The sequence below is a fragment of the Rhinolophus sinicus genome, chromosome 14 (assembly GCF_057876585.1).
Source record: "Rhinolophus sinicus isolate RSI-liver-muscle chromosome 14, RSI-T2T, whole genome shotgun sequence".
Classification (NCBI taxonomy): domain Eukaryota; kingdom Metazoa; phylum Chordata; class Mammalia; order Chiroptera; family Rhinolophidae; genus Rhinolophus; species Rhinolophus sinicus.
In genome coordinates, this window is record NC_142514.1 from 166,830,412 (window position 1) to 166,843,410 (window position 12,999).

The window sequence follows — 12,999 nt, forward strand, 5'->3', positions numbered from 1 at the left end:
AAAAGAGGGTGATGAGCCTACCCTATCCCATACAGGAGTCGAGATTAGAAAATAAACTAATTCATGGGATTTTAGATTGTGCTACACACACGTGTTATTATTAGGAGAGTCACGTCTTAAGATTGCGTGTTCATTTGTTCAGTAGACTTTTTCAAACACCTTCTTGATGCTGGGCACAGACACAGAGATAAAAGATGTAGTTCTTACCCTTAAGGAATTGAAAACATTGTGATGGAGACAGACAATAATAATAAAAATGTCTCATACATCTGTTGAGTTTACCATGTACCAGGCTGTGTTCTAAAGCACCTTGACATATATTAGTTCATTTAATCTTATATACGACAACCCGATGAAATAGGTACTGTGTTTACCTTCATATCATCATAGATGAAATTGAGGCACAGAGTGGCTAAGTGATTTGTCTCAAGTCACACAGCTAGCGGTAGAATTGGGTCTTAAATCCAGATAGCGTGGCTCTAGAATCTTTGCTCTAAATCTGTGCTACCAATACAGTTGTCACTAGCCATATGTGGCTTTGCAGCTGTTGAAATGTGGCTGTTCCAGATTGAATTGGGCTATGTGAAATGCACACTAGATTCCAAAAACCTAGTATGAAAAAAAGTATATAAAATACCTCATGTTGAAATGACCTATTTCAATGATAACATTTTGGATATCCTGATTTAAATTAAATGTATTAAAATTAATTGCACTTTTATTGTCGTGTCTACTAGAAAACTTAGAACTACGTATATGGCTTGCAGTTGTGGCTTACATTGCATTTCCACTGGACTGTGCTCCTCTACGTCATTCCCGTGTAATAACAACAGGAGTAGTGACATTTATTGAGCACTTAGCTATGCTATGCTAATAGTCCCACATACTGTGCTAAAACCTTTACGAACACTTTCAGTTAAGTCTCCTAATAACCCTGTTTATTATCCCCATTTTATGGAAGGGAGATAAGGTTTTGAGAGAGTGAGTAATTTGCCTGAAGTTAACTAGTTAATGACAGACCCCAAATTTGAAACCTTACATGTCTGATTCAAAAACCTGTACTCAACCAGCACACTGTAATACCATTTCCAGTTAGTATCTTGGGGTATTTTCTTTTTTATTTGTATAAGAATATTTCATATTGCATACTTCTGTATTTGGTGTGTAGAAGTTCAAAATAAAAATCAGCAGGTCATAAAATAGACATCCCAGAAGGAAATCTCTTTTGCAGAGCCTCAGCCCTCACTGAACAGGGGCACAGTTGAGCCCTGAGATGAAGCAGTGGGTCAGCCTGTACAAATTGCATTTAATTTTCATTCCAGTAGTTCTCTCAGGTCACTGGGCAATTTATGTCCCCACCCTCTGTGTCCATAGAGAAGAGCAAGAGGGGGCAACGCAGCTTTCCTTAGTTGTTTAGTTCACTTGGCTGAGAAGAAGAAAAATTGCTTTCCATTTCATTGAAACGCTCGCTGTTTGTGTTCCAGAGAGCAGCAAAGTGCTGTCTAATGACCCCTGACTTTTCTTTTTTTTTTTTTTTTTTAGAGCAAAGACTCAGGTGGATTAAAGGCGGCTATGATAGAGCTGGTGGAAAGGTTAAAGTTCAAGAGCTCAGACCCTAAAGTAAGTATTGTTTTGGAATTGATTGGGTATTGGTACTCCGAGTACAGTCACCTCCACTTCTTGAAAGTTCACTTCATATCACTTCACTTTTATGAAACACCTATGTGTTAGTGCCTGTTTCCACTAATGGAAAGAAATCTGAAGAGGATTTTCGCTTTTATGAAGAAAAGCGAAAATAGCTTTCAGCCTTTGTTTTGCAGCAAGCTGTTACAGTGGCCGCGGGTTGCCTGAGCGGCAGGAGTGGCCCCACCACGCTCCTTCCCCGAGAAACCACACTCAGCATCTCAGCGCCAAGGACCACAGCTTTGAGTTGTGCCTGAGCATCTGTGCTTTCTCTTCACTTCTTTTGTGCATCCGTTAGCAAGATGCGTCCTAAGGTATCAGAGAAGCCTCAGAGAGCTCCTAAAGGTGTTATGCTCAGCGCAAAACTGGACGTAATTAAGCAGATGTGGTATTTGGTAGGTTATTTTTTGGGTCTGGGAATACTCAAAAATTTTTCCGTCTAAATCAGTGGTAATTGCATCTTCACTAGACACCATTTCACTTATGAGAGGTTTCATCGGAACAGGAAAACCTGTGTTTTGTTCTCCTTGAGCTCAGTTTGAGGGGTGTTAATGACCATCTGTGTGGACACTGCATCGAGATCTAATTCAGCCTGCTCGTCCAAGGCAGTGTTCTGACACGCCGAGAGAGAAGCGTCCGTTCTTCCCCTTCCCTATTTTATGACTTACAACACATGATCATTAATTGTTGTCCCTGAACTGCAGACAAGTGCATTTTTAATACTCCTTTACTGAGCCTTTGAGACTGCTGTCCTCCGTGTCCATTAAATTCAGCCAAAGGCATCTGAGACCCTGATCAGCTTAATGCTGGCACTGGACCAGGCTCCAGACCCACCCGCTTGGTGTGCAGCTCGAGCGCCGTGTCTCTTCCCCCACGTACCGCAGCCAGCAGCTCCTGTGAGTGCTTTTGTCCTCACGGCCTGGAGTCGGCTCTGGGAAATGGCTTAAGCTTCCCAGCTTTCCTTACAAGATGTTGGGGGCTGTAGGATTGATGTTCTGGGAGATGCCGTACCAGGGTGGGGATGGACCGGAACTGAACATGCTGGAGGGGTTATGACTGACACAGCCTCCCTTCCACTACCCAGACACTTCCTGTGGCACTAGGATGGTGGTGCCAGCTGGCCCTGCCTGTGAGTCAGAGCCTCTCACAGTTAAACGGGGAAAGGAGCATGATTGTTTGACTTTTTGTGTCTCCTTTTTTCTGTTTCATTTAAAGTTCTTTGTAAGGGCAATAAGACTAGCATTTCTTGAGCACCTACTTAGAGCCAGGCACTGGTCTCGGAGTCTTATATATTCTTTTTAAAAAAACCTGTGGTAAAATATACATGATGAAATTCACCATTTTTAAGTGTAAGTTCAGTGGCGTTAAGTACGTTCACACTGATGTGTAACCATCACCGCCATCCAGCTCCAGAACTTCCGTTATCCCAAACTGAACCTCTGTACCTATTACCCGCTCATTCCTTATCCCCCCTCCTCTGCGTCCTCGTGATTACGTCAGCAACCCTGTAAAGCAGCTTATTATTCAGATTATTGTCACGGACACCGAGGCTCAGAGATTTCGGGCCATTTGCTCCAGATCTAGTGTAATTTCGAGCTGGGATTCAGGCTCTGACCCCAGTGGCTGCTCTGGCTTCTACATCGCGCTGCAGCCCAGGCCTGCGTTTGTCTCCTTTCTGCCACGTAATAATCACGTTGTGCCTCTGTTTTCTGCTCGGAAATAGACTGTTTGAGGCAGAGACACAGACAAGGACCAGTTCTTCAAAAACTAGCTGCAGTCACCAGTCTACAAAATAATTTTCTCTTCTTACAGCACTGAGAGTATTGGGGGTACTGGTAATATCTCTGGTTTTCTGTTACAGTTAGGGTTCCAGAGGTAGAGAGTGTCATGATAGACAGAAAAAAATTGGGGTAACCTTTATCAATTTTCTTAGCTCAGTGTAGAAAGATCCCTGGTATAAGTAGTTTTTCTTTGGGGAAGATGAACCAGTTAATTATTAAAGATCACTGAAAGCTTCTTTTTTTACCAAATTTCTCTGGTTTCTGGAACAACAGCTATACTGAAGGAGACAGCTGTATTTTCTGTTTCTGCCATACGCACATGCTTGTAGGCAGTGCAGAGCAAGAGGATATGCACAGGTTACACTGAGCGGCCTCTGTGCATGATAACACAGGTAAAGTGCTTTGGGATCCTTAATGAATGCACGTAATGCTTCTGATGAGAGGTGAAACAATTGAGTGGTCCCATGGGAGCAACTGGTGGAAGCCTCAGGATTGCCAGTGATGCATCTAAAGCTAAAGGATATTTGTTAGGACCTGACTTCATCTTGGGTATGTGTACACACACTCACCTGTCTTTTATCTTCATCGTGCTCTGGGTTATTTACTACCAGTTGATTTCATTTGCAAGCCTCAAGCTAGTCTGGCATATGCATATGCTCTGGGTGTATGTGTGTGTCTGGAGCCAGCTTGAAGAAGGACCACCAACCTTGTTCCATGACTGCCAGATCGCAACGCCGGGGTGGTGAAAAATGGGACACTTAATACATAATTTCGGCAACAAAGAAAATTTTCCCAGAAATAGTGTCTTCCAAGAAAACCCTTAACTTTTTAGTTTGTTCTGTTTTCCCTCTGAACCCCACCATCCCTTTTTCAAGGGGGCCTATTTAAAAAAGGCGAAGTCTCTCAGGCTTTATGAGCTGTCATTTCCTGGTAGGGAAGCTTTACATAGAAGTGCTGATTGAGTCACGGGGCACTGAGCACTGTGTCTACCTCCCCTTCTCTGGATTCCCTAAGGCATCGCAGAGCTTGATTAGTCCCGACACTGACGTCTCCTGGTGACTGAGTTGGTTTCTACCTCCAGGTTTGGCCAGAGAGGAGTGGGAGATGCCTAGAATAACCATTTGTTAAAATAAAAAATAATATCTGCTATAGGTTAAACAATACAGATATCCATAAAGGAAAGGTAAAATGAATTCCCCCTAACTGCTATTAATAGCGTGGTGTGTAACCTTCTAGACATTTCCATGTGGAAATACACTTCCAAGATATTTTACAATAATTATACTATACCTGTGATTTTATTACACAGAATGTGAGGCGTGATCAGCAAATACAGTGAATGTTTAAATTTTAAAAAATTATTACAATAAAAGACACGTTGCCGTTAATCCCCCTCAAATTATGCCCCCCTCACTTCAAACACACTTATCCCATCGTTCTTGCCACTTTCTGAAGCAGTTCTGGAAGTCCTCTTTCATGAGTGTCTTTACTTCATCCTCCACCATGACAATGCTCCCTGTCACACATCGCTTCTGGTACAGCAATTTCTGTCAAATAACAACATCACGGTGTGTCCTCATCCACCTTATTCACCGGATCTGGCACCATGCAACATCTAGCTCTTCCCCAAAGTCAAAATGACCATGAGAGAAAAACGTTTTGAATCGATTCAGGACATCAAGGCAGCCATGACAGTGCAACTAAAGACACTCACAAAAGAAGACTTCCAGAGCTGCTTCAGAAAAGTGGCAAGAACGATGGGATAAGTGTGTTTGAAGCTAGGGGGAGTATTTTTTTTGGGGGGGTCAATGGCAAAGTGTCTTTTACACTAATAAAATATTTTTTAATTCAAGCATTCATCGTCTCTTGTGATAATACCTCATATCTTAGACATTTTTTTGTGTCAGTAATATAGACTTAATTCTTCTTAATGAGATGCTTCATTTTGTCCAAAATATTTGTCAGATACTCTCTTTTCTTCTAGACCAGTGGTTCTTAAACTTTAGTGTGCATGTAAATCACCTGGGGGACTAAACTACAGAACGTTGGACCCACCTTAGAGTTTCAGATTCAGTGGGTCTGGGGTGACGGGAGACAGTGCTGGACCTTGGCTGTTTTCCTTTTCTCTTGTTTTGATGTTTTTCATTCTTTTTAGCAAATAACCAGAAGAGCCTTGCAAATAAGTCCAAGTAATTTCAACTTTGAAAAAAAAAAGAAATACATGGAAATCCAGGCTCAGAAAACAAATCAGTTGAGCGAGGTAGTAAAGGTTGAGGGGAGGGGAAAGGGCTGTGCCCTGAGGAGCCAGCTCAGGCTGCCTGGGAGGACGGGTGTCCTCTAAACCGGCTCATCCAACAGAGAATGGCAATGCCAAGAAGAGGGAAAGGAGTCCTGGCCAGAATTGCAGAGGACGACCAAGGCCCATGCCATGGTCCTTAAGTGGGCTGAGTTCTAAAAGCAGAGGAACAGCAGGAGACATCAGATCCCAGCCACTAGGGATGAGGGGGTGAGGGATAGGAATCAGAGCCAGTGATGCTGGGAAAGGTGGCGTAGGACCAGAGGGAATTGTGTACATGCAGCTTGCCATGTGGACCCTGCTTCAAAGGGTGCATTCCTCCAGAGAGCTAGAACTTTGCATACAGTGGGTAAAGATAGTTTTTAGTAACAATCTCCAGTTTGGTTACGTGATCCAGGGGTTACGTGATCGAGTTTGCAAAATTTTTTTCAGACAAACTTTTCAGAAAATCTATTCACAAAGCTGGATTTTTGTCTGTAAATTTCTTATAGTTATGCTAGACTTTAGGGAAATTAAAAGATACAGTCAATCTGTGTGTGTGTGTGTGTGTGTGTGTGTGTGTGTGTGTGTGTACGCACGCGCATGCACCTGGATTTTTAGGAAATTTAAAGCATTCTGAGTTGACAGCTTTCCTTTGTAGTGACTCGGCAGTTCTCTTTCACAGTTAACCCAGATGGAAGTGAAGCTTGGAAAACACATTGATTCCTTTCCCTTCCTTCCTTCAGCCCAGCCTCAGAAAGCATTGAACCAAAAGCATAACATGCTAAGCTCATTCAGACTAACCTTTTATTATGCAGTTAATAAGAGCCACTTTATTGTATACTGATTGCTTTTCTTTCCATCTGAGATGCGCTGTTCATTTGGTTTCCTACAGCTGCCGTGTGTGAAACAGTTGAAAACATAGTCGTGTATCTCAAACTCATGCTAATCTTATAAGAAGTTATTCTTTAAAAAATGTCTTAAAATTCCAGGCAAGGGCTCACATTATTGTGTCTGATTAGAATGGTGTTAAACATTGAATGTGGTCATACGAAGATTACCTGAAACAGGGTTTTTCCCCTCATTTTCTCCAGTTTCTGAAGGTGTTCTTACTGAAGTGTGAAACCAAAGAATTGTCCAGCAACATAAAATGAGTTAAGTAGACCTGAGAATTGTTTTCTTATGTTTACTTAGCATATATGTGGCATTTTATAACTGCAGGAGAACTTTATAATCTTTTTTCAGAGCTGATGTCATGGGTGTGAAACACAGCCCAGTTCTTCACTCTCTTGTGCGAATCAGACTCTTGTAAGATGACAGGTTTTGTATGTATAAACAGGAATGGATTTGTGCTAAACCTAACCAGAATTCTTGGTGTTAGGGTCCTGTCACTCACTGTGGTCAAGCCAGGCCTGGTGCTTGGTCCCTGTCCTGCCCCAAGACAGAGGCGGTTACTGAGGCAGTGATTATTCAACCGACTGAAACAGAGAGGATGGCGATGCCACTTAGCAAGTTGATTCATTCAGAAGTGTTCCTTTGGTTGTAGGGTTATTATAATTATTGACCTGTTTCTGTATTTTTCATAAAAAAAGAAGTTGTAAGTAGTAATCTTGGAGGCATGAATTACGTTTATTTTTATCTCTATATCGTCAAGCCCTGTTAGCATGGTGCCTGGCACATACCGTGTTTCCCCGAAAATAAGACCCAACCAGACCATCAGCTCTAATGCGTCTTTGGGAGCAAAAATTAATATAAGATCCGGTCTTCTTTTACTATAAGACCAGGTCTTATATAATGTAATATAATATAATGTAATGTAATATAATATAATATAATATAAGACCGGGTATAATATAATATAATATAATATAATATAATATAATATAATATAATATAATATAAGACTGGGTCTTGTATTAATTTTTGCTCCAAAAGACGCATTAGAGCTGATTGTCCGGCTAGGTCTTATTTTTGGGAAAACACAGTAGGTGACCTGAACTTTTCAGTAACAATTCATGTCTCTTGCATCATGACAATGCACCAGCTCACACGGCACTGTCTGTGAAGGAGTTTTGAGCTAGTAAACAAAGAACTGTATTGGGACACCCTTCCTACTCACTTGACCTGGCCCCTAATGACTTCTTTCTTTACCTGAAGATAAAGGAAATATTCAAAGGATGACATTAGGATATCAAGGGTAATATGATGACAATTCTGATGTCCATTCCAGATAAAGAGCTCCAAAATTGCTTTGAAGGGTGGACTAGGCACTGGTGTCGGTGCATAGCTTCCCAAGGGGAGCACTTTGAAGGTGACTGTAGTGATATTCAGCAATAAGGTATGTAGTGCTTTTCCTAGGATGGGTTCGTGAACTTAATTGTCAGACCTCGTACATGTTCTCTGTAGAAAAATGTGGAAAATATAGACAAATATGAAGAAAACGGAAAAAATCAGCCATCCGTATACTACCTGCCGTGGTTTGTAAACTTTGAATACTTTTTTTTAATGTAGCTTTTTGAGCCTCACCCAGGGCATATAGTTTGGTAGTTCTGAGATGTGCTTTTTAAATATGCAGCCTGGATTATTCTGATGCACATGGTGAATAGCCCACAGCTTGAGACACACCTATGAAAAAAATGGTTAATATTATGGTGTTCTGCCTTTCAGATAGAAAATTAGTGTGTGCGTGTGTGTGTGTTTGTGTGTGTGTGTGTGTACTAGGGGTGCCAAAAAAATGGATACACATTTTAAGAGATGTTATCTTAAAATGTGTGTACATGTTTTTGCACCCTCTGTATGTATGTATGTATGTATGTATGTATGTATATATACACACTTATATATATATATATAACTATTAAGTATATATGTATACACACATACATACATACATAGTTTATATGCTACTTTTGTCACATAACATTATTCCTTATAAGTGCATACATTTTCATCATCTGAATCCACTTCCATTTTTGAACTCCAATTAAGAAAACAAATCCTGAAGGCCATTCTGCCATTATTGCCAAGTAGAAATTTCACCTAATAAGGCATTTCACTTTTCTTCCTAATAAGCACATTCTATGAGGATGCTTTGTTTTGTTTTGTTTTGTTTTGTTTTGAGGCAGGCATAACGGTCGCAGTCTGAGGCACAGTGGTAAATGAGTTAATGCAAAGTCAAAATACACAGTCATGCGGTTACCCCAAGCTATCCATTTCATAGCATCTACCTCCCCACTGGTCAGGTGTCTCACATATGTGACTGACTGAATAAGTGTAGGGCTCAGTGGGAAGTCTAAGGCCACCTTTTCCAATCCCCCCACTTTACAGATGAAGAAACTGAGGTGCCAAGAGAGTAAGGGTTCTTGGCTGAGGTCACCCAGTTATAGCGGAGTTGGAGTAGGCTGATAGCTTTTAGTACTATAGCTCTGTAGATTTCCCAGTAAAGAAAAGTTTTATCCATTTGGTAAGGATGTGGAAAAATTGTAACCTTCTATGTATTTCTGGTGGGAATGTAAAACTATGTAGTCAATTTGGAAAACAGTTTGGCATTCCTCAAAAGGTTAAACATAGAGTTGCCATGTGACCCAGCAATTCCATTCTTGGGTATATATATACCCAAGCAAAATGAAAACATACGTTTACACAAAAACTGCATACTTATACTTACTATCCAGAATGAGGAAACAACCCAACTGATGAATGGAAAATAAAATGCGGCATATCCATACAGTGGAATATTACCCTGTTTCCCCGAAAATAAGACCTAGCTGGACTATCAGCTCTAATGCATCTTTTGGAACAAAAATTAATATAAGTCCCTTTTTTATATTATGTTATGTTATGTTATATAAGACCCAGTCTTATAGTAAAATAAGACTGGGTCTTATATTAATTTTTGCTCCAAAAGACGCATTAGAACTGATGGTCCGGCTTGGTCTTATTTTCGGGGAAACATGGTACTTGGCAATAAAAAGAAATGAATTACTGATACATGCTCCAATAAGGATAACCCTTGAAAACATGCTACGTGACAGAAGCCATTATACCAAATATCGCAAATATCGCACGATTCCATTTATACGGAATGTCCATAATAGGCAAATTTAGAGAGATAGAAAGTAGACTTATTGTTGCCTGGGGCTGAGGGTGATAGAGGAATCGGGTGGGGGGTGACTACTAATGGATACCGAATTTCTTTTGGGGTTGATGAAACTGTTCTGAAATTGATCGTGGTGATGATTGCACAACTTTGTGAATATACTGAAAACCACTGAATTGTAAACTTTAAATGGGTGAGTTGTATATGTGAATTACATCTTAATAAAGCTGTTCAGAGAGAGATTACTGTCTGAATCACTTTTATCAGCCCTTCAGTAGTGAAGTCTTTTTCCTTTCGTCTTCTAGACAGGGACGAGGGTCAAAAACCTGATGTTAGCCTCTGTCCGGGGGCTATAGTTATTAAAAGCTCAGGCTCTGGAATGAGGTCCCCTCCAGCATGGAGAGCTATGAGATCTTGGACAGATAACTTCATTTCTCAGGTGTTTTTCAACTGCAAAGTAGAGGATAATAGTACATACTTCATGTGGTTGTTAGGAAGATTAAATGAGAGATTCGTTTTAATTGCTTAGTACCGCATTCTATAAATGGTGGTGGCTGCTAGCTTTCTCCTAGTTCTGAGAACCACAGCTGCTTCCAGCAGAAGAGCAAAAGCACGTGGGGGCAGCTTCCCCCCCCCCCCCCCCACACACACACCTCAGACTTCAGGAGACCTTCCAGTCCTTATGGAGAAAAATAAGCCACCAGTTTATAACTAACTAGATTCCATACTTTGATCAATTAACACTTCCCAGGATTAGTGACACTTACAGATTGCAGGTTTTAAAGGGCCAGTGCTACCTCTGAGTGATAATGACATGCAAATAAATTGAGTTAAATCTCGGTAGTTGGGGCCCTTGGTGTTGCTGCCTGGCTGGCTGGCTGACTGTTGGCTTTGCATGGCTGCCTTGCCTGGCGTTAGTTCAGTCTAGCTCTATTGCCAGTTCAAGTCGAGGCAAATACCGTGTTTCCCCGAGAAAATAAGACCTAACCGGAAAATAAGTCCTAGCATGATTTTTCCAGATGACATCACCTAAACATAAGCCCTAATGTGTCTTTTGGAGCAAAAATTAATATAAGATCCGGTCTTATTTTCGGGGAAACACGGTACATATATCTGCCTTGGGAGTGTGCAGCTGTGTGTCCATAAATTCCCAATAGAAACAAATCAGTGCAAAGCAATTACGTTTATTGTTATGGAGCAACCTCTCTAGTTAGCAAAACTAAATGCCAAATTAAAAGAAAAATAATGAAATTAAGTGAAGCATTTAAGAGACACATTAGGAGATATATTCCCACTTTAAACACCACTGAGATTCTTGTTCCCTTTCTGTTTCCCTCCCCCTGCAGCTTTATCCTTGGCTAGTCTCTCACTATTGGAGCCTCAGAGCTCCTAACTGAAGCGCTGTGGAAATCAACTTGAGATATTTTAAAATTTGGGTGGACATGGTTCCTGAGCTGCCTGGTGGCTGGAGCACTGTTAGAAAGCAAAGGGATTGAGCTTTAAATGGCTTAATAAAATTAACACATCGTGCTGTCCTCTCCCTGCTCCAGCTCTTCTCTGTATTGATGGGGGGACTTGATAATTTACTCTGCCAAAGCTTGAAGGGCTGATTACTTGGCTAGTGTTGAGAGGGGAGTGGAGCTGTCAGGACGCCCTCCATAGCAGCCTCGCTTCACATTTCCAGTGCAGGATCGTATTTGACATTTAATTTAGGAAACTGGGTATCTAGGTATAAAACTTTACCATGATACTAGTGATAAAAACCGCCCAGACTTTTACTTAAAGTCCTTCTTCTCTCTTGTTCTCCTCCCTCCCCTTTTCCTGTTAGTTCAACCTTTCATTTAGCTAGGAAATAAAACTGAGTTTTGCTTAAGGAAAAAGGTGTTTCCTTTGACCTTAAGGCTAAAGCTATACAATGCATCTCTCATTCTACCCCAGGTGCACATGTAGACGCTTGTATTATATATACGTTCTTCCCTCCGTATCCACAGGGGTTTGATTCCAGGACCTTCGCAGATACCAATATTTGAGGATGCTCACGTCCCTTCTATAGAATAGTGTGGTGTTTGCATATAGCCTATACACGTCCTTCAGTGTGCGTTAAGTCATTTCTAGATTATTTATAATACCTGCTACAATGTAAATACTTGTTGTACTGTACAGGCACACCTCATTTTATTGTGCTTCGCTTTATTGTGCTTCTCAGATGTTGTGTTTTTTACAAATTGAAGGCAACACCCTCCACCAGCAAAAAGATTATGACTTGCTTTATTGCAATACTTGGCTTTTATTGCAGTGATCTGGAACCGAACCTGCGACATCTCTAAGGTGTGCCTGTATTCTTCAGGGAACAATGACAAGAAAAAAGTCTGTACGTGTTCAGTACAGACGGAACCATCCTAGCCCTAACTACACAGTACACATCAGCAGCAACATAACAAGTTTTTTCCCAAATACTTTTTATTCATATCTGGTTGAATTCATGGATGCAAAACCCTAGATACAGAGGGTCAACTATAAACACAAAATTTGAGAACCAGGCTTCTCCCCTGATTGACTCTGCATTTAGCCGAAGGGCAGAATCCATCAGGTCTCTGAGGCTGTAGAGAACTTCCATTCAACACCTGCTCCAGGTGTTGGCCATCCCCTTGGAGAAGGGCTTTGGTTTATTCTGTAGCAGGTGAACTGGTCTATGATACTTCCTTAATTCCTAACTCAGCCCCACTGTACATATGAAGAAACAGAGATTTAAGAGGTTCGATGACTCATCCAAGGCCCAGGACTAGTGATGCCAGTAGACTTTCTATGATGGAGTTAGTGGTTGTAGTAAGTGACGAACTTCCTACCCATAGACGCTGTGTTGGGAATAGATACCAATATGGACTTTGTTCAGTCTTTCAGGGAAAAAATCAGTTTGAGCATGACATGCTTTCCTTTTAGAGTGAAAGAACGCAGACATTGGAGTCAGATGACGTGAGTCTCTACACTGGCACTTATTACCTGTATAACTTGATTTGTCTGAGCCTTCAGTTTCATCTATAAAATATGACTAATCATATTACATTTTTATTAATGGGTACCCTGAAAACAGAAACTTTGAGGAAGAGATAAGAAATGATGGGTGATAGTGGATATCTTGGCCTTGGGGGGCCTGAAAAGCG

The 12,999-nt window shown here is 41.1% G+C and overlaps 1 protein-coding gene across 4 annotated transcripts in view; it reads left to right on the top strand.

Moving 5' to 3' along the window:
* TRIM44 (TRIM family member 44) overlaps positions 1-12,999 on the top strand; it is a 106,030-nt gene that overhangs the window by 19,521 nt on the left and 73,510 nt on the right. For all 4 annotated transcript variants that reach the window (XM_074336212.2, XM_019738529.3, XM_088789513.1 and 1 more), the window contains exon 2: positions 1,543-1,620. In XM_074336212.2, coding sequence (XP_074192313.2) covers positions 1,543-1,620 — 78 coding nt within the window. The remainder of the gene's footprint in view (positions 1-1,542; positions 1,621-12,999) is intronic.